A 21911-nucleotide genomic window follows, 5' to 3' on the forward strand; every position below is an offset into this window, starting at 1 on the left:
CCCATTACTATTCCCACCACCGAATACACAAATTTCCCGCTTTTCCAGCATTATTTCCATCAAATACTCGAATGTTTTACTCAAACGCAGAACACAATTAACTGAAATTAAACTAGGCACAATCTCAGACGGAACAACCCTTATGAGGCCAGGCTCTATCATTGTGCCCCCAACCGACACCCCGGCCCCGGCCCCGGCCCCGGCCCAAATCCCTTCCTTGAGAGTTTCACCTGCATCTTGGTCCTTCAGTAGCTAGATGGTCCTCCATCCCCGATTTCCCACTTTTTAATCACTTTGTCACCCCTTAACCGAGTCCGTTCTGAACCCTTTTCAAGCAGCCCAACCCAAATGCAAATCAGAAACATTTTCCGACCTAAAATGAAAAATTCCGAACCCAACGGGAACAAATATGCGTCTGTATTTTTTTATACATCTTTTTTTTCTCTCTTTTTTCCTTTTTTATCTTTTGGGGATGTGTTAAGGAGGTTTTTAAAGAAAAATCAGTGCAAACCTTATGTAATTTCATTTTTTAAATTATCTTAATTATTTTTCATAATATTACAAAGAAAGTTATATTATTTTTATGAGCTGAAGGCTTTTTTTTAACGTTTATATGTCCATTTTATTATATTTTCATCTTCAATTATACCTAAATAATAATTTAAAAAAAAAGGAAAGATTTTTAAACATGGTTTCAAGGTAAAATTTCTTAATTACCTTTTTTTTCGAGGGTCTGACGCATTTCCTATAAAGTGAAATGTAATTTTGATAAGAACTACCCCGTAGAGTATAAGGAGTAGGGGATGGAGCTGAAACGGCCCCGGCTCTGGAGCTGTATCTGTGAGCCGGCTTCATCCATTAAGTGGCCCCCATCATCATCAAACTTCATCGCAGAAAATTACGAGGACCAGAGCCAGAGCCAGAGCCCACAACAGCTTCACCCCTAATTTGGGCTTTCTTCCTGCACGTAAGTCGAAAGATTTTGTGTCTTGTTGCCATGGCGGTGAAGACTGAGGGACGCTAGCTACCTTTGACCCGGCCCCCAAGCTCCATGCACCACAATCCCCAACCCGTGCCTCTCCCTCAGCTTCAGCATCAGAGACTGCCATGTGCTGGAAGCTTTCGGGCTAAGCGTAAACCGAGCTCGAGTCACCAAAATCGTTAGCGCCGCCAGGAGGGAGGATGTCTTTGTATTATTTTCAGCATTTAATTTGTTGCCTGCGACGACAAGGATGCGAATGGACAGGGCCTGTGGGTGGTTGCGACATTTCGGGAGAGTATGACGGGGTATGAGGACGAGAGCTAAGAAGGACGAAACCATTTGGCCCATCTCTGTTACTTTGTATCGCATTTTTCGGGCCCAAAAATAAAATAAAAATGGGCTAACTTGCACCCCCAAGCCTCGCAGCGAGGCTTTGCCCAATTTTACGCCACCCCCGCCCCTCACCAGGTCCTGTGCTGTTCCCCTTGGTCCTTCCGTTCTATTTCGTTGTGGGAGTGTTCACAATTTTGGACGCTCGCTTGCGTTATGTAATAACCTCGAATCTAATTACTTTTTGACAATATCGACAGAGGAAGAGGGCTTCACCCGGGGCTTGCAATCCCATACCAACCCCCGCCCCCAGGCCACTTCCATTTTTATTGACTGGCGAGCCTGGGGGGTAACCTAAGGATCATAATTGAAGGACTCTACATGCAGAAACCGAAATAATATTGCTTTTGACATTGGGTTTGTGGGCTGACTTCTCCGGGCTTAAGTGGGGGAAAGTTTCCACTCTTGTTTTCAAGAGTCGGAGAAAGTTTCTCATATACCTCTGGGACCTGTATCGATATTGCAGACGCTTCTCAGCTACAGACTGCGTTGATGGTAATCATTCCTTAGAAAACCTGCCATGATTCCCTTCTTTGTACTTCCATTAACCTCCGGCCCTGTCGTTCCTCCAGGCATTACTCACATATTCGCTGTCTTTTGTAGCCATAATTTTGGCATCTTCTCCGCCATTCTAACTGAAAAAAATCGAACCCCTTTTCCCACCCATTCTAAGGTGAGGCTTTTTTTTACAATTTGGGCTTTGCTACCCCACTCGAACTCTTTTTCGTTCCGAAATCCTCGTATTATGCAAAGCAGCTGGCGAAATATTCGAGAGCAGAGTGGGAGGATGGCGAGGAACAACAAGGAATCCGAAATCCGAATGAAAAACGGGCGTACGAATGAGGGGGTGGCTTCAGCCCACTTTTTAGGCCTAAAAGCAAACTTTTTTCCGTCCGAACGTTGAGGGAAAAGTTATGAAATATAAAAAGAAGTCGAAGAAAATAGCTGGGCCTTGGGATTGGGTTCTTAGAGGTGAGCCATGCGGCATATCCTTCATTAAATCGAAGAACAAACGAGCAGACGACCACAGCTGGAGCTGGGGCTCACATGCACCCGGGTCCAATAACCCCTCCCTTGCACTGCCCCGAAAAGTGTCTCCCAACAAACAAAAAGTGATCTTGTGAGGTCCAATCATAACCTAATTAATAATACAATCTGTATATATCTGTAAGATACTATTGGAAGATAGTAATACTATATGTCTAAGGTTAGATAGATATAAAAAACTTTTTCCACGGTGCAGCTTGGTCCTGTCCCTGGATTTCTTTCATTTTAGTTTCCCATTTCTTTGCTTACCCCGACTCCAAGTCCTGGCGATGTGTGCGACCCTCTTCAAATGTGCTTCTTTTTCCTCGGCCAGCCATGTGGCGCTACTGCCCCTCCTCCTTCTACTACTGCCCCTCCTGCTCCTTTTTCTTATTCTACTCCTGCCACAAGGACGAAAACGAAAACGAAGACGAGAGGACGTGGACTGACCCCCTCACACACCGCTTTCCCAGCCAACTCACCCAGTCACACCCCCACTTCTACTTCCACTCTCAGACCCACTCCCACTCCCACCCACCACTCGCCCACCCCCGTGGCTGCAACAACGTTTCAAATTCAACGACAATGATGATGAGGACAGAGTTGGATGGGTGTGGGACCGGGAGATGGGGAACGACGTCGAAAAAACTTTTTCTTGGCATTTGTTGAGCAGGAAACGAGCCGGGGACGGCATGGGATATAAGGGAATGGGTTGGGACGTTCACGGGCACGGGCACGGGTGGGTTCTGGGTCTTTGATGGGTGGTGGCAGTGGTTGGGAGAATGGGATTTTTTCCTTTTTTTTTTGGGAAAAAAAAGGCGGTGTGCCAGGACGCTAGACGAGCGCTGTTCCGAGCTGGTGGGTTGGGCCCACGCTCGCCTTGCCCTTTCGGAGGAAAAAGGGAAAAAGGGCACTGCTTGACTGACGAGCGCGCATTTTCATTTCGTCTCTTTGAGTTTGGGTCTCAGCACTGAGCGGAAAAGGTAACTTTCAAAATTAATACTATTTCTTTAAAATAATAATTTTCAGTAGAATAGTATTCTGTATTAGTGTCTTAAGTCGACTTAAGTGGTTAAGTGATCAAGTTTTCTCAACTGATTCAATGAAGTTATCATAATGTGGACTAAAATTATTATTTTAGAAACTACATCCATGATATCCATTTGTTTATCTTCCACTTTTATTGAATCCTTTTTTTCCCCGTGCATTTTTCCGCATTTTATTTTTATTTCATTTTTTTTTCGCTTTGCTGACTCGAGTTAGAGGTGGATGGGTTGGTGCTGGGGGACGGCTGATGGGAGGTTTCATTTGGGCAAGGCCGCAAGGATCTGCCAGGGGACCCGGCCAACAGAGTGTTACTTCGAGTCGAGTCGACTCGAGTAGAGACCCTCTGGCAGCTCGAAGCGTTCGCTGGGGGTTCGCTGCGGTAACCATGTCGCCTGATAAGACACAATGGACATATCAAATTGTGGCTTAGCCCGTGTGCATGTGTGAGCTTCTGAGTATTGCTGGGTGTGTGTGTGTGTGTGAGTGTGTTGGGTATGTGGTGCTCAAAGGAGACCATCCAACTTTGGGGCGCGGCAGTCAGCTGAAATAAATGGAATTTATGTGCGGCTCCCCGAAACACAGAGCCCTTGCTTTGCGTGGGAACCCCCGAAACGGAGCTTTAAAAAGCTTGTGCCGATTTCAAATGCTTTATGTATATCAAATACAACTTTGACCAAAGCGATAGGGGAACGGGGTGGAGCGGTCACCCAGTGGTGGCCGGTGGTGGGATGTGGGTGGCTGGGAGGCGCACCTCCAATCCATCAACTGTCAGTTCGCGGACGCGAAATGCCGTGGAAAGCATAATGCGCGTTACATGAAATGAGTTTTGATGTGCGGCGAGGGTTCGAGGGCCTATTGCCGTCGGCTCCACCTAACATAGTTATCCTTTATGTGTGTATGTGAGCCAGAGTGCCAGAAAGGGAGTCCAGAGTGTGTGTGTGTATAGCGAGGGACAATTTAATGGCCTGGGGTTATTTGGGAATAGGTTGAAAACAAAGCGCTGGTCAAACACTGCATCGCAGCCCCAGAGTGGACTGGCTGTGGAGTGGGATGGGGAATGGGCTGGGATTACGGGGTGGCTCCAGCCACGGGCTGCTAAAAGTAGGGACTCACCAGAAAAATATCCCCTTCCGAAATTTACCCGGAAAAAAATAAAGAACGGAACAGGGGAAAATAGTCGTTGCAGCACAAAGAGCAAATGGTAAAAATTAATGCAACACAGGGAATGGAAACTGGTGGGGATTTTGGCCAAAAGCCAAGGTAGAGACAGGAGGAGAATTGATAGGGACGAGTTGCCTGTAGCGTCTCTCCGTTTCTCTGTTCCTTAATAACAGAGACGGCCCTTTTAGAAGTCCACCGTCACAAGCCGAATATCAATTCCCACCCACTGCTATCTAACTAAGGCAAGCACTGAACTGTTCTTCGATTAATTGAAGTCAAAGTCTTGAATTAAAATGATATAATTAAAGGCAATTGAAGTCTCTATAAAATGCAGAGCTCCCAGACCAACATGGTGCAACAAGCTAGGAATCTATTCAGAGAGGAATGAATGGGAGCTACTTTCCCAACATGAATTGTTTAGATCGTCATGTCAGTTATTTCTTAATTGTATCATATTTTCCATGAAGAGATAATTAAATGTTCTGGTAATCTTTCTCAGAGTGGAATCAACATTAACTGACCCCACTGTGCCATCAGGGTAACCACCCCCACCGCCTAAGCAACCCCTTCAACCATTCTACCTCTTATGACGATTATTTTTATACCATTTATACCCCAGCCGCTTGGACGCAGCAGCTGCCCCCAGCCGCTTTGCAACTTTTCCTGCTGCCGAAATTTCAACGAGTCCTTTCGTCTCCTTAAGTCCACTCCACTCCATGGCAAGCCACCCAACCCAATCCCAACAATCCCATCCCCATCCTGTGCCACCCCGACCCTTACCTTCCTGCCACGCCACCATGTCCACCCTCCAAGCATTTTCCGAGCTTAGCGCAATGGAAAAGGATTTTTGGTCTTTTATTGCACGTCAGACTTTTTGGACCGCTCACAGGACTTCTTCTGCTGCTGCTGCTGCTGCTGTCCGGGAGAAGCGGAGTCTGATGGCCACCCCTCCTTTCTTGCTGCCATTATGCTGCAGAAGCAAGAAAAAATTTAACGTTTATTGCTTGCGCCAATGAGCTGGTTCTCCTTTTCAGCCATCCTTTCTGCCACCTCCCCAGCTCCACATCTGCCCCATTCCACTTCCATTTCGAGCTTAGTGCTTTTGCCTTAGCATTTGGGGCGCCAAGTTGTCCCTTCTCGTCTCCGGCGCGACCATGGCGATATCCTCCGCCTCTAGTTTCCTTCTCCCGCCTTCTGCCTCACGCCACCCGTCGTCCACCTTCCTTTCATTCCTGTAGCGACTGCTTTTGGGGTTTTTCTTCGGCTGCCTTTTCGTCCTCTTGGTGCCCTGGCTCTTGTGCTGGGAACCGCCATCTTGTTGTTTTGCTGAAATGCGAAGGACATTTGATGTAATGATGCCTGGAGGCAGCCACCACTGTCTGTGTATGTGTAGGTGTATGGGGGTGTGGGGATTGGGGAGTGGGGGTGTGGGGGTGTGTGTGTGTTTGGGGAATCAGCTCGGAGAGGTCCTGCGTCCTTTTTATACAGGAGCACCCCTGAGTCGCCAGCTCGCTTTGTTTGAGTTCACTTAAGTTCAACGCTTGGGTCCGGGCCCTGGTCCGGGTCCGGGTCCTCGGCTGCCGTCCACCGTCCTCTCCCGCCCATCTTGCCCACCTAACCCCGTTCTATTGCAAAGTTTTGCTGCTGCTTTCATTATCCTTTTGGCGTATCCTTGCCTTGACTCATGTGGGCGTCTTGAGAAGCCGTCGCCAAGGCACAAGGAAAAAAAGGCCACCGGCGGGGCGGGGTAGAAAAGTCCGAGCGAAGCCAGGACGATGGTGGGGGTAAGTAAAGGGACAGGACAGGAAGGACGAAAAGGCGGCAGCAGAAGAGGGAAAAAATAAGATGAATTACTTCTTTTGGCCGCAGCGCCAATGACCAAACCGAGTCCGGCAAACACCCCTCACCTTGGAGTCCCCTACCACCACCTTTCCTTGGCCGAAAAGCAGGACGACCAGCAGACCCCGGCCGGTCATCAATTTTCGTTCTGGCCGCAGGAAAGAGGGCAAGAACCATTCCAAGAAAGCTGTCCGCTTAGTTTTTCGACTGTCCGGAAAGGGAGAAAGGGGCGACTCGGGTCGGATCGGGTCAGAATCCTAGGCAACCGATGTCCAGTGTTCAGTGTCCAGTGAGCATCAGCAGCTACGCTATGAGATTAGATTTGATGGGTTTTAGGGTGCCCCAGCGAATGTGTCCCATCCCGGTCCGGCTCATCCTGTTTGCTCGCCGCCAGTCGTCGTCCGTGTCCGTGTCCCAGACCCTGTTCCAGTTCCTGTCCCTTTTCGGTCTCTAAGTCTTCGTCGTCCTGACTGAACTGGAGATTTTCGAGGGATATGTCTTACGCCATTATGTGATAGGTTTTTTGGCTTTCCCATTTTTTTTCTTTTTGTCTCTGCGGTGTTACCGAGTTGCCCTTGCCGCAGGCATTGCGCACGCAATTTATACTTGAATTTCATTTTGTTGGCTTTTGGTTAGTCTTGTAACTGAAGTATCTGAAGAAGACCAAGACTTACTAACCATACTAACTAAAATATTAATATATCTTAGCATAAATTAGTTCTCATCCCTAGAACTATTGATAGAAAAGTAAGTGTTTCACTTCGCCCTTAGATAAAATAGTTCTAAGGATGAGAACATAATACTTATAACTTAAATTATTGGTATAAAATATTTCCCGAAGGCATCTATCAACAAGAAAAGAATTAAACTGCTCAGGCCATCATCTTAAGTATTAATTTGTGATTTCAGCATCATTTATTCCTCTCAACAGAGGATAAGTTGATAGGCTGAGCAGTTGCTGATACATTTCTGTCTAAAATGCATGCATAAGTACACAACGTTGGAAATGAGGAAAATTGCATCTTTTTACTGCTCATCGACAGTTGCAAGTTTAATGGATGGTGCCCCTTTCCAGCTGCCCATCTCCGCTTGCAACTTGAGGCTTGTATACTGAAAGTACGTTGCACGTTCAATGGCCGGCCAATCAAAAGTTGAACGCAATTAGTCTAAATGCTTTTTGTTGGGTGAGGCCTGCTTAAGAGTGGAGCTTTAATAAACATATATTAAAATTTTAGTTATTTATGTAAATCTGGAGCGGGTTGACAAAGCAAGGCAAAGGCAAAATTTCAAATTGCAAAATATATTCTCCACATTATGTATTCGAGATACCTCAAGACAGTGCCCACTCTCCGGTCGATGGTCTTGGGAAATTAAATGCCATGCACATAGGCCTGGGCTTGGACTTGGGCCCGATCCAGAGACCGAACCTTTTGCAATTATTCACATATTTGTACAAAATTTTAAGAAAATGCAGCAGCAACAAATTTTCCAATCCCAAAGACGCCTGCCAACGGCAGCTGTCGGTGCGAGCGAGAAGGTAACCCGGCCGGTGCGAGCAGTCCGGCAAGCTCTTCTCAAGCAAAATCTTAAGAAATTGCACAAGAAACTCGAAGATGCAGTTGCATTTTCAGATGCAGTCGTAGTCGTTGTCGTAGTCGTAGTTGTTGCCGCTGCCACTGCACTTGCACTTGCAATAACAACTTGGGGGCCATGCCGGGCAACCGTGCGTATGCGTAATGTGTTGGACGGCGCCTAAAACTATGCAAAAGTCGGCCTGCCTTGGTGTCCGGGTGTGGGTGAGTGCCGAAGTGAGTTGCCGAAAATGCAGTCGAAGGACTCTGACTCTGACTCTGACTCTGCCTGCACTTTTGGGGGACGGACAGACCCTGTCTGGTTGGGGGTTGGGGGTTGGAGGCTGGGCTCTGTTTACTTGACATTAAGTGCATGGAAAACTTATTATTGCAGGCCCTGACACACACACACACACATACACTCTCTGCATGCCACTCTGCATGTGTGTGGGTGTACATAAAAAGATTGTGACTGCAAGTAGGCCTAAGATTTTGTTGCTAAGAGGAGTTCCGGACTTTCTCTTTCTCTCTCTCTCTGGTTCTCTCTTTCTTTCATTCTTGGTCTCTTTCTCGGCTTTGGGTTTCATTAAATTTTAAGACTACTTGGCTTTTTTGTTGTACATAAGTATCGGGCAGTAGGCGTACATACGGCCATGTATTGGCCAAAAAGGCCCAAGAAAACTCACACTCGGTCTTCATAAATTTCCAAAGAGTCGGGTTTAGTTTGAAAATCACCGAGCACAGCACTCGGCCAAGATTGGAGGCACTACGGTGGGTGGGATGGTGGCCCTCTGAATGCACTTTCCGGGCGCCCGGGATGAGCACTTGTGGGGGTGGCACGTATAGCTGTCCAAAATCGCCACCTCCTCGCCTCGCCCCTCTAAGACGCCATGGCATGTGAAGTCGACGCAGCTGCAGCTGTCGTTGTCCTGTTTCGGGCTCTGGACCCTCCATCCCTGTCGTCTTTAATGCATTATTTTGTGTGGCAACACTCAGCGGTAATAACCCCAAGATAAATCCACCACCTGCACCACCTCACGTCGCAACATCGGGGAGGTGGTGTGTGTGTCAGTATGTGCGTATAAGATGCGATGAGTGTATGATGCTGGAGATGTCGACCTTTCTCGTCGAGTCGAGTGCGTCGTGCGACTGGACTTGATTAAAATTGATTGAAGCAAATAAATGGAATTGGATTTTTTATAATCACTGATGGGTTCAGATTTGCAACGAAATCAAGGAAGCATATTCGGTGAAGGATTTCTAATTACTTCTGGTGAGGAATGGCCAATTACCTTTCAGGTCTCCAAAGTCTCTGAATGGCTTAAGGAGCTCTGAGAAGATTACTAAAACGGGCTAGAAATATTTCCATTGAATAGGTGATAGGTCTATCAAAATAATACAGAATAATATTTATTCTCTAAAACAATATTTATTTATAAATATTGCCCATGGCTCCATTCCTTGCCACGAATAAATACATCAAATAAATTGTTAGCGAAAATCGGAAAATTTTAGACCACACCCACATGTGGGTTTTAAAGCTGATTAACCAAACATTTGTATGCAGGTATAGTTCATGATTCCAGTGAATATATATTCTACTACCAGCGATATTCTACTGCTTAGCCTACCTCAACAATCCGGGATATGGAACGAACCCACGCAAAACAAACAATGGACCAGCCAATGGAGCACAAGCGGAACATCACACCACAATCATAACCATAACCGTGGTCTAAACTGCCGCCCCGCTGCACCACATTGCACCACAGTGCAACGCGATACTCCATCCCTCCACCCCACACCCCCAAAGTGTCCCTTGGCCCCGGCCCAGCAGTCGAGCAAAGCCCATTGGCAATTTTTGGTCGAAGCGTCAAAGCAGAAAAAACATAGACGAGCACAATAAAAGTTTTGTAGGCGCGTGCATAGGGGATGCTGGGATGGGGATGGGTCCTGTACGGGGATGGGTCCTGTACGGGGAATGGTGGCAGGTCCTGTAGCGGAGCGAGGTCTGTCCGCCCATGCGTTTGACTTTTTTCTATGGTCCCACCTCCCGGGTAGCGCAAAATATTTCGATCAGGCGTAAAATGTGCGCAAAATTCAAACAGCATTTTCAGTTTTTTTTTTTTTAAGCCAAACCCGCACTCTTTCTGCCAAGTTACCCCATTTTTTGTGTCCATGTGTGTTCCTGAATTTTATTATTTATTATGACCACACACACACACCCGCTGGTATGTATCGTTGTAGTTTAGTGTTGTAGTTGTCGCGCGAAAAAAAATATAAACAAAATGCGTTCAGCCTCCCTCCGCCGGTCAAATAAAAAACACTAAAAATAAATTCAAATAAAATTTTTGTTATATACAGTATTTCAGTGTGCGTGAGGAGGGTGCCTGGTTGCAGGATGCATTTTAGTTTGCAGCTCCATTTTAGCTGCCGCATAGGGATGCGATCTGCAGATCTGGGAAGGGAATAAAATTTAAATGGGAAAAAGGTAATAGATCTTTTAGCTCTTCCCTTAAATATTTTTAAAATTTTAAATAAAATGAATTTAGAAAATATAAAAATAATAATGTTTTCTACCTTCCACCTCAACGAAATACTTAATAGAAAAGCTATATCCTTTCCAAAGGATATTTTTTAAAGTCATATCCCATTTGAAGTGATTCTCTGCATTCCTGGTTAGTTTCACCCAGATCCCGTGCTGTTTCCGGGGGGCTTAAGTGGCAGATTTTTAATTGAATTGGCTGCAGTTGCTGCTGCATTGAATTCCCCCCCAAACAGTGACAGTCCTGGCCAGGACCGGACAGGACCACCCACAGGCTGAGCATTTTTTTCGCATATTACTAACCATTTGTTTTTTGCATTAGTTTTTTGTGAGCCGCAGTCGGCACAGAGGGAAGAGAGTGAACAAACAAATCATTTGACATTTTATACATATTCCATTATATGTACTCGGATGCATATATGCATCGGATATATATATAAATATATATAAAGGGCCCCTAGGCCTCCTACCACGCCCCCGCTCGCCTCAATAGAAAAATAGAGGCGACTGCGCATTTAGCTCCTACGTGCTTTTTTTTTATGCAGAGCTGCGCATTTTTGCAATTTATATAAATATTTCATATATTATTTATTTTACATATAACAAATTTTTTTAGTTGATTCGCAATTTTTTTACACACGGCTCTTTCATTTTGTGCGCTATATAAATATTTCATTAAATCAACTTTTTCTGTTTTTCGGTCTCTTTTATTTTTTTCGGCTCGGTCTTATTATTATTTTATGAATTTTTGATGAAATAGTTTTTGGATTTTGTTCAACTAATTTTATGGCATTTTTTTTAACTCTTATTTTTTATTCACAAGCACTGAGTGAGCGGGGGATGTGCGAACATAAATAAAATCGCTTGAATTTATGCGGTAGCCAGTAGCTGGTAGTTTTAAAAGATTTACGGCATTTACGAAACGATTCTGGCCATAGGTTTATTATTTTATAAATGCGATTTGATTTGCCGACCCTCCCATTGACACACCTGACAATTAAAGGTGAGAACCAGGGTGGCCCGGTTGATATGGACATCAATTACCCTTCGTTTTGCTCAGCTATCATATTTTGCTTTTAATTTTCATCAAATTTATTTTCCAAACCATATAATTCACTTTTAAATACAATTCTTTAGAGTGATAGGGAAGTGCTATGCGGAAAAAAGAGAATGTGGCGAAAAATATCATACCCCGCAGAGTTCTAACTGATTGAAATTGATAAATTCAAATTTATGTTTTTATAATTATTTTAATTGATTCCGGGAGTGTTTCTGGCATGAGATGGGTCATAACTCCAAGCAGTTTATGTCTAAATTCCAATTGCCATTACTTCTTTAGTCTCATAAAAAATGCTTATTGGAAAGTTATCAAAATAACATCCTGCCATCTCATTAGCTTTCACTTCCCAGTTATTTCCACCCCAGACATCTCTCTCAGAAGCCACAAGTCGGCTCAGCCGCCTACGTGAGACTCTTAGTTAAACATGCTTAAGCACACGTTCAGGTTAATACATCGCACAATGAGACAATGAAGATATCAATTTAACCTAATTAGCCACACTTGGAATATGCCCCACCGCCACCGCCACCGCCACCGCCATGGAGCGAACTTTAATTATGCATTAACCAAATGGTCAGTTAACTAACTTTTACACTTTGACTTTCAAATATCAAAGACACTCAACTATGCACACGGAACAAAGGAAACCGAGCCGAGTTGCCTCGGCGGCGCATTGAATATGTAAGGAATTTAGTTAATGGGCTTGCCACCGCGATGTTTTGACTTTGTACACTGCCAGAAACGGAAAGCATAGGGATGTCTAGAAGAGTCTAAACTTCAAGGAACATTTTCCAGTGCAACAAGAAAGCTGATAATTATTTCTGCCATAGGTATTATATGAGTTGGCAATTGTATTCTTATCACAAATACTATTTCCTGCCAGGAATCTTAATAAATAGTTTCAATATTTCCATTTGCTCTTACAGGTAATTGAAATTATTATTAAAGGTATTCCGAGAATAGTTTTTATGTAAAGTTATTAAGGATAAACTTGCAGTTGATATTTCCATATCATAGACCAAAAGAATGAGTGTCCTTCTTGGGAAAGATATCCTGAAAAACACCCTCTCTTCTATCACTTTCTCAAGATATCTGTTAACTTCCACGATCGTAGCGACGGAAACGGAGGAAGTCCTCTGAAATAGCGTCGGAAATAACGTTGAACAAGGCTGACGTTAACAGATCTTTCCCAGGCCCACTCCCCAAGCCCAGGTCACCCCTTCCAGGACCCCCGCAAGGAGCCCATCGCTCTTGACCCTTTTCGCACCCCACCCACGCACCGAAAACCAGCCCCCCGTCGCTTTTTTTCTCCTTTATTCTTTTCAAAAACTTTACGCTACCCATGGCCACCTAGCCATCCTAGCACCCATCCCAGCTAGCACCCCTTCCTCACTTATCCCGGCAGACAAGCGACAACAACGTTGTCCACTTTCGCACTCCTCCTGCCTCCTGCCCAACCCCACCGAGCCGGGAACGGGGAGCGAGCGGGACGGCGAGAGAGCGACAGTGAGAGGGCGAGACCGAGACCATTTCGGAATTCATGTTGTCCATGCCAACAGCAACAACGTAGCCGGCTCATATATTTTTCTCATTTATTTTTCCCGGACTCGACTCCCTCCCTTCCTGTATTTTTTGTGCGTTTTTCATATCCGAAACGCCGACAACGTCCCCCTGCCGACCACCACCATCACCACCACCCACTAACCCACCCCCACCTCCCAGCCACTCCACTCTACTCCAAGGCTCGTTCGCTCGCTTTCTCTTTCCCACCCCTGGCGACGTTCCAGCCGGCCTTTTTTTTGCGCCATGCCGGCGAAAGACAACAACACCAACAACAAGCGAGGAAGAGTCCACCACCCACCGCCACCCACTTACTCACTCTCCCACAAATGAAGGGAAAAAGCAAAAAAGATGAAAAAAGCAACAAAAATAATTGCCGCCCGGCCCTCTCTCTCCGGCGGCTGCCCACTCGCAGGCTCTCTCCCACTCCCACTGGCGGAACACCCATCCCATTCACAAAACCGTCGGCACTCAGCTGTTTGTCAACTCATCTGCCGCGCCGCCATCCGGCTGATTTTGCCCCACCACCCCCCGTCCGACACGTTCTCTCTCTTGGCAGCCCCCTCGGCGGATCCCACCTCCCACCCCCCAACCCCTGGGCAACGTGGTTCGTTGACGCCGAGCGTCGCGTTATCGGCGTTTCTCTGTTTTTGTACTCATATCCCTCTGCTCTCAGGCCCGTGGAGGGGGTGGGGGAGCCTGGTGGGGTGGGTGGTGTGCGACAGGGGGAGGGGTAGCCAGAGAGGGGGACGCATGTTGCACACTTTTCGGCATTTGCCCTGCACACGCACATTCTGATTTTGGCGGCGTCCCACATTCACCGTTATGGGGCGGCAGTGCGCAGGCGCTGCCACCTAAGGTCCTCTCACTCTCGTCGTACGCCGCTTCGCCTCTCTCGCCGACGTCGACGGAGGTCCTGGCGCCGCAGCTCAAAACCCATTTGGCCGTCTCTGTTTTGGTCAGTCAGCAGTTGGCTTTCGTCGTGTTTGGTTCGCCATTGGAGAAGCGCTCTGAGCTCTGAACCCACATCCGAATCCAAATCCACATCCAAAACCAAAACAAAACAAATCACACCAGTAGCAGGTGGAAAGCGATAACCATTAGCCCAAGGACTAGACATCCTCGCCAAGTAACTCTCTCGCTAGGGAAGTGTGCCAAAGATCCGATTCGCCGCGAAATCAAAGTGAAGAAGCTGCGAACTGCGAAAAAAAAACCGAGCAAAAACCCGCCAAAAAATTGTTATCCTGAGAAGTGCCAAGTGACAAGTCGCAGCAGCGAACCCGATCCCGGACAAGTGTTACAAGTGTGTTCTGTGCCAACGATACCAGCTGGGAGCCCAGTTGCGTCTTGAACTGCAATTTTGATATCGTCGCATTTTGGCAGCGCCTACTCCTCTTCAACTGCCTGGTCTTCGGGCGGACTACTCACCCCACGCAGGACCTACAAAAAATTGCCAAAATTCCGAAGAATCCGAGGAAAACACCAAAAACATCGACACGTACCGCATCGGCAACCGGTGGCGGTGGCGGAGGTGCTGGCGGAGGCGCCACCACCAGCACGAAAATGGCATCTAAAAGAAAAGCCTCGGTGTTGCTGCACAAGGTGAGTGCGGAGGAGCCAGATTAGACTTCCTTTCTGGTAGAACCTATATCCTTTGGAGATATCCTTTTCAAGAATATGGTCAGGAGGCGGCAATTGAACTCTTTCGTTTCGGAGGCAAGGAGATGGGGGTTATTGCCACAAAGTTTCTAGAAATTAACAGAAAAGTGTGATAAAATATGTAGGAGTCCTTACACAATGTCCTTATACATAAGTCCCACTATTAAGTCCCATAAAAAAAGGATCAAACTCATCCACAGGTTAATCTAAAAACATAATCACTGTAATTGGATAATGGAGAGCTTCATAAATCATTCAGGAGATATGCTTTTGAACTTAACTGCAGTTTCAAGTATCCTGCCCTTTGAAAGTCGGCACTTCACCAAATGGCATGGTTCCCTCGATTGCCATCATGGAGCTTCTGCTCCGGCTCCCTATCTTGCACCACCCACCATCCCGCCCAGACAGTCTCAGACACTCTTTGAGTTCCTCGAAGCCTTCTCCGTATTTTTTTCCGCTCCTTTCGGCAAGTAGTCCAATACGAAATCAATTTGCCCCCAAGCCACTCCTGGTCGAGTCCCACCGCAGACCAGACACATTTTCCCAGCCGCAGAGTAAACATTTCGAAAAAAATACATATATTTCGCAAGGTGAGGGGGTTGTGTGGGGAGAAAGGACTAAAAAGGAGCGGAAGAAACCTAGACAGTTGCAAAAATATTGCTAATACGCCGCGTAGGCAGCACTCGCAAAAGAAACCTGCTCATAATGCCTTTTTGGATAAAAAGGCGCCTAGGCGGTGGGGGACTGGCACTCTAATGATATACGAGGCAATGTCAGTGTGGGTATCCTCTCATGTGTGTGTGTGTGGGTGCTCCTTGGTAAATAGAAGCGCGAATTGCGACGAGGCGGAGGGCGTATGTATGAGTCTGCGGGCGAGGGGTGCTCGCAGGGTGGTCACAGTAGCGAGGGTGGCCGTGTTACGGCTTTGGGGTGTCTGACTTAGGGGTAAGGGCCCATGGCTGTGGGGGCTAGCCTCCGAAAACGAAACGATGCACACTCAGCGAAGCCCCTCACTACCACCACCACCACCATCTTTGTGGCACCCCCACACCACTACCACCACCCACAACAGCTAAGGGCGCACATTTGCTCTGCACGGTAATTCATCAAATGACGAAGACGCAGGCGAAGGCAACGGCGGCAACATGGGAAAGTGGGTGCGGGGGTGCCAAGGGTGCACGACGGTTACTTGGGCGCCACAAAAGAAGTTGCTTCTTGGGACCAACCCACCAGCACCCCAGCTCCACCACCACCAACACATAACCAGACACACAAAGCGAGTCCGGGGACTGACCAGCCCTCCGGGCAAGTTTCTTTGGATGTGTGCGGAGTCGGGTGACTGGGTGCTCCTGTACGCAGTCAGGGTATCGCTCCTTGGCTGTGAGGGTTGTGGAAAAAATAGCATTATTATTGGTCTTATATTTTACTTTAACAATAATGACTAATATGAAAATCTAATTAATTATTTTCACATTTAAACCTTAATTAATAAATAGTTAGATCGCCCAACTTCTTCCCAAGATCAGAGACAGTGTATTCCCGCCGCTCTACTTGATTCCAGAAGCCTCCAGCCGGCGGTCAGCACCGCAAAAGCATTGACTTTTGTACATAGCCAGCGACATTTGTATATAAATAGTTGAATCACCGGCTCTGTTTGTGTTTGTCAAAGGAAACCCCATTCCAGGGAGCCAGGACCTCCCACCACCCACGCCACCCCCCATTAAGTCCCGGCCCATCAACCCTTTGTGGGCGGGCGGGTCAAGATTTGCGCCTAAGCGCATTTAAGCCACCGCCGGGCATCGTGTGTGTCCATCCGAAGGAGGGGAGCGCCTTTGTGTTCAAATTTCGGGTATCGAAAATTTCTGCGAAGGCATTAGCTGCAAACTTTAAGATTTTCCGGCGAGATTGTAGCTTCCCGGAGACTCCCGTTCCAGAGGCACAACTTGTTATGCTGCTCAGCTGTAATCAAACATGATTCGTTTCAGCCAGCAGCGGGAGTCACTCATCAGCCCATGATCGAACTTTTTGAATCTATGAGGGTTGGGGGGTCGGGTGCCTGCTCCAGGTCCTGGTCCGGATTTCAATCCGGGGGCTGCGTCACCGTCACAGAGCTCAGCATTAGTGTCGCCGGCAGACGACGTGGCAAGCACATCGACGCAGACGCCGAGTTCGAGCTGGAGCTCGAGAATCGGGGGAGAATCTCTACGAAAAGCAGTCAATGTCGTCAAAAACAGTCTGGGGGAACGGAGATGACTCCGGAGCAGGACCAGCAAAAAGGGGAACAAGAGCGCAGGACGGGGATGCAGATGGAGCAGCATCGTTTAAGACGTCTTTCGACTGTCTTGACTGGCTCTGGCTCTGGGTCTCCACCTCGGTTAGATGTTACGGAAAATTGCTTACGGTTTTTTGCACACACTCGCACATGCAGGGCAGCACACACATGAATGGCGAATAGATGGGATTTGGTGGATGGGTAGATGGGTAGATGGGTGGTGGCGTGGTGGGATGTGATATGCCATCATACAAACAGACAAGTTAGACAGCCCAAGACCCTCATCTGCTCAGCCATGGCTCGAAAATAGAAATAGATGACAAGAACACCAAAGACGACAAGGCGGGGCCAGGGCCAGGGCCTGGAATGGGCGCTGGGAGCTGGGCTGAAGGTAGAGGATGAAGTTCGGGGATGAGACTCGATTGCGACAACGACTTTGGCTAAGGACAACGGCAAGCCCAACGGGTTTACTTTGGATTTGGAGAAGGACCACTGAGAAAGAGCAATAGTTTAAGTAGAAAAGATAGTTCTTTTAGGTTAGAAAATAATACTAGTAATAGTTTAAAAATATATCTTGAAGTCTTCAAAAACTCAACAATATTTCAACTAACTTTTTGATTCTCTAACTAACTAAGACTCAATAGTTCTCTCATGTAGTCTACTCAAAAGTCCTTTTTTAATCCATAAACTCTAAAAACCAATTGAAAACCAATCAGTATCGTTATTCTCTCAGTGCCTCGCACAGACCCTCCGAACTAAGATCCATCAGCTTTGGGCCACCTCTGTACCTTCACCACCCCATAGCCACAACCAAAGGAAGTGGAAAAAAAAAAAATGGTTTTCCACCCACCAGCAACGCTCCGACCCACCCACAGGACCCTCACACCCACAGACACTCTGGCACAGACCTAGACCGAGTCGCACAAGCAATCTGCCAACTCAACTCCATCTTGGCCAAAAAAGAGGAGCACAGACTGGGGGGGTGGGGGAGCGAAGGAAATGAAGAAGGCAACGATGTATTTCAGCTTCAGCCACAATCAAAGTTGCTTCAGCGGCAAGGAATTGGAAGGGGGTGGGGAAGGTGAGGAAGAGGTCCTGGAGGAAAGACTCTGGGTGGAGGGTCTGAGGCCAGACTTGGCTCATCCCCAGCTGGAGATAGAGATAGAAAAAGCGGGAGAGAGATAGAGCAATGAGTGCCACATCATACACAAGCACACCCAAACAGGCGTCTCCGCCTACAATCCACACACACACAAACACAAGCACACACTAACACACATATACCCGCCTACAATGGCACAAAAACAATGCCAAAAGTTTCTACACAAGCGCCTCGACCTCACCTTCAGTCCCAGCTCCCTCTCAATGTTGCCAAGCCAAAGACTCTGCCTTGGCATGCATGAGTCTGCCCCCCACTCCAGGCAGCCTCACATCATCCTTCTTTTTGCCCCAAATTGTATGCTACACTTTTCGTAGGCACAAATCCCAGCCCCGCCCCCATCAACCGCCTTCTAAGTCCGCCCCCGCCCCCGTCCATGTGTGCGTTTACGTCTTCGACTTGGCTTAGTATTTTTGGTTAATTTTCTTGCAGTTTTAGGTTACGTTTTTGGCTTTTACCACTGATGCCAGCTTTTATGGCCCTCGCACCCTCGCACCCTTAACCCTCCCCTCCCCCGTTGGATATTCACCCCTCAGGCCTTTCACTTGTGAAAGACGTTTGCTTAAAAGCCACCGCACACACATATGAGCTCTCTGCTTTCACCCCCACTTGTATTTAGTTAGTTTGTGATGGTTTTTAGCGCCGGGGAGACCGGAGACGCAAACCCGAGACATCTTAAAGGGGTGCCAGCACACACACACACACACATATGGAGATATAGAAGGAGTTCACCCTGAAATGGGGGAAGCTGTCCCTTTTCCCGCCTGTCGCCGCCAGGCAGCATACAAATGAAACCCACGTCATGATGTAGCTGAGTCCTGCACCGACGACTATTCGCACCCCAGACTACCGATCACTACCCCCAGCTGGAAGCTTACCCTTCATTATTTTCCATTTTGCCCCTGACGCTGCTGCTGCTGCTTCTCCTCCCGATGAGCTAAGCCCGGCCAGCATCTACAAATTTTTCTGGTCTCTTTCGCTCCGTCTTTGTGCAGGGTTTCGTCAGCCACATTTTACATTTATTACTTGGGACAAAGCCCCCAACCCCTAGTACTCCTACACCGCCCACCCAAATCCACTCGTCCGCCCAAGTTTCGGCTTAATGAAAATGAGGGAGCGCTCCTTGCTGTCGTTGGTCCTTGGTCCGGCACAGGCCTCACGATTGATGTGCAGATGGAACACACACTACGGAGAGTCTTGGGGCTCCCTCTCCCCAGCCACCCAGGCAATAACCTTTGGCCAAGTCCTGGCCAGGACTTCGCCCACTTGAGTGCTCAAAACACCAACACGAAACGATTCATCTTCGCTTGCTTTCGGCCGAGACCCATTCCCCACCCCAACCTCAAAGCAGGCAACTTTTCGCTTAGCCGGAGCGTTCGTCTTCATTGTACTTTCTTTTTACCGACTTGGGCCTTCATTTTTTTTTTGTCCAGAACGCCCGGCAAGATTTCGGGCTGCCAGTTTTATGCTCCGGGAGTTGGGCGAAGGCGGCAAAAGAAAAGATACGTACAACGATGCCAGGGATGGCCAGGGATGGCCGTTGGTACTGTCTCCACTTTCAGTCCCCGGACAGAAAGAGGATATGGGATGGGCGGGGAGTGGGCAGGATGGAAAAAAAGGTTTCCGGTTGCGCCAATGTTCCTTACTTCCTCAGGACAGAGATGAAACTCAAACACAAATTAGAGAACTCTGGGCCGGACTCGTGGGCAAAAGTTTCGAGGCACGGCCCAAGATATTGGAAAAAAATTTATGCCCAGCCCCAAACGTAATGAATGAATGAGGAAACGGACGGCAAATGGATGAAAACGAAGGAACTGACGAGGCCTCAAGTCGACTTTAAAGTGGGCGCACTTTCAGCGCGGCTGGGGCTAATCATATCAATTCCCGTCTAGCCATCTCAAATAGAAAATTAACCCCGAGTCACACCTACCACGAAACGCCTACAACCAAATCGGGTACATATCCATGCAGCTGGCAGGAGTCCCATCTCCCATCCCGGCTATCTGAACTGCTAATGAAATGCGCCACGCAGCGGAGGCGGAAAACTTTCTCCTCCAGGAAAGCGGCAAGCAGAAGGAAGGGTTGAAAGTACCGAGAACGCCGCGCCTCTGGATCCCCCTATCGAATTACTCAGGTCCCTGTTCCCCGACTCGGCTCCTGACTAGCGCAAGTCAGCAACATTTCAGCTGCTCAACCGAGAACGAGAAAGCTGTCTTGTACCCATTCAACGCTCTCATATCGCACCCGTGCCACTCCTTCTATTTCGCTCCTTGGGCCTCCCTCCACTTTCCTATCGTCCTTTGAACGTCCCACACGGACACTCCGAAAAAAAAATAGAAGAAAACTGAAAGGGGAGTCTATCCTGCAGGAGCTTTTATGAGGACGTGCGCCTTGTATTCCATTACCAAGACTTGGAGAAGCGTTCTAGGTTGGACTTCCAGGACTAGAGTAGAGGAAGGAGTTGGCACCGCTCTCCTGCACTGTGGAATGATTTTAGTCGAAACTTTCTTCCATTTCTTAAACAGTGGAGGTCCTCCATAGGTTTTAAAGATCTTAAAGAAATTTTCTTCTATAAAATATTTTAAAAAATGAACGCGTTAGATCATTATTTTTCTTAAATACCACTGTAGTGCCTTGCCTAGCTTCGATGCTGACGCAGACTTTTTATTCCACCACTCAGCTGCTCCGCTCCGCCTTTAAGCAGGACTATCTTTGCCGGCCCCCTGCCTCTGGCTATCCCACACGAACACCAGAGAATTGGGATTACAGCCAGACCCAAACACACACACAGATAGAAAGTCTAACCCTTTCGCTCGGCCATCCCTGTCCTCACCCTTTTTAAAGCCCCTTCCCCAAATAAATTCGCCGTCCGCCAGCAGGAGGGCACTCCCTTTCGGTAGTCGTCTGCCGTTTGCTTACTTTGCCAGCGCAATTTTTATACAAAAATTTCTTGCCCATCGCCTAGTCCTTCCGATTCGTCACCCCCATCGCCCATCGCCCTTTTTAGGGGGGTTGGGGGAAAAGGGAGCCCTTCAGTTGAGAGAGCTCACAGTCGAAGTCTCTTGGCAGCGGAAGAAACGACCACGCGGACTTGGCTCCTTTCCTCGCAGCGCCATTTGGGTTCCCCGCCCATCCTTGCTCGTCCTTGCTCATCAGCTTGCTTCTTCAGCACCAACGTCCTGCCGACTCCCCCATCCTCGCGTTTGTCCATTTTAGGTTCGAGCCCTGCCCGTGGCACTCATCCAGCGCAGAGTCCTTCAGCAGCTCCCCCTACCACACGTCCCCTGGAAACACCCCTCGCTAAACTCAGGGCCTGGCCCTCATTTATTTTGTACCCACGCTGGCAGCAAAGTTTGTCTTGCGTTTCGTTTGGGTTTCCATTTTTTAGATTATTCCTTGCCGCTTGCTGTCCAATGCTCCGCATTTTTATTTTGCACTCCCCAACCCACCATCCCATCCAGCACTCCTCCGGTTTTCTGGTTGGGACTAACGAGCATGTTACTCCTTACCCGGGCAACGATTTACCCTCCTCCTACTCCTGCTCCTGCCCCTGCTCCTGCTCCTCGGCAGCTTGCCTTTGCCCCATTCCTTTCGCTTTTATTATTATGCTTTGGCGCACATTCCAGGATGGGGCGAAAAA

The 21911-nt window shown here is 47.8% G+C and overlaps 1 protein-coding gene across 2 annotated transcripts in view; it reads left to right on the top strand.

The window, feature by feature from the left end:
* Positions 1 to 21911, top strand: part of LOC6497108 (AF4/FMR2 family member lilli) — a 54363-nt gene that overhangs the window by 15330 nt on the left and 17122 nt on the right. The window contains exon 1 of one of the 2 annotated variants that reach the window (XM_014906032.3): positions 14103 to 14783. The exons of the other annotated variant lie outside the window; for it this stretch is intronic. Coding sequence (XP_014761518.2) covers positions 14745 to 14783 — 39 coding nt within the window. The 5' untranslated portion in view covers positions 14103 to 14744. Of the gene's footprint in view, positions 1 to 14102; positions 14784 to 21911 lie in introns of those variants that run through there. 2 annotated transcript variants of the gene reach the window in all.

The sequence above is a fragment of the Drosophila ananassae genome, chromosome 3R, assembly GCF_017639315.1.
Source record: "Drosophila ananassae strain 14024-0371.13 chromosome 3R, ASM1763931v2, whole genome shotgun sequence".
NCBI lineage: Eukaryota > Metazoa > Arthropoda > Insecta > Diptera > Drosophilidae > Drosophila > Drosophila ananassae.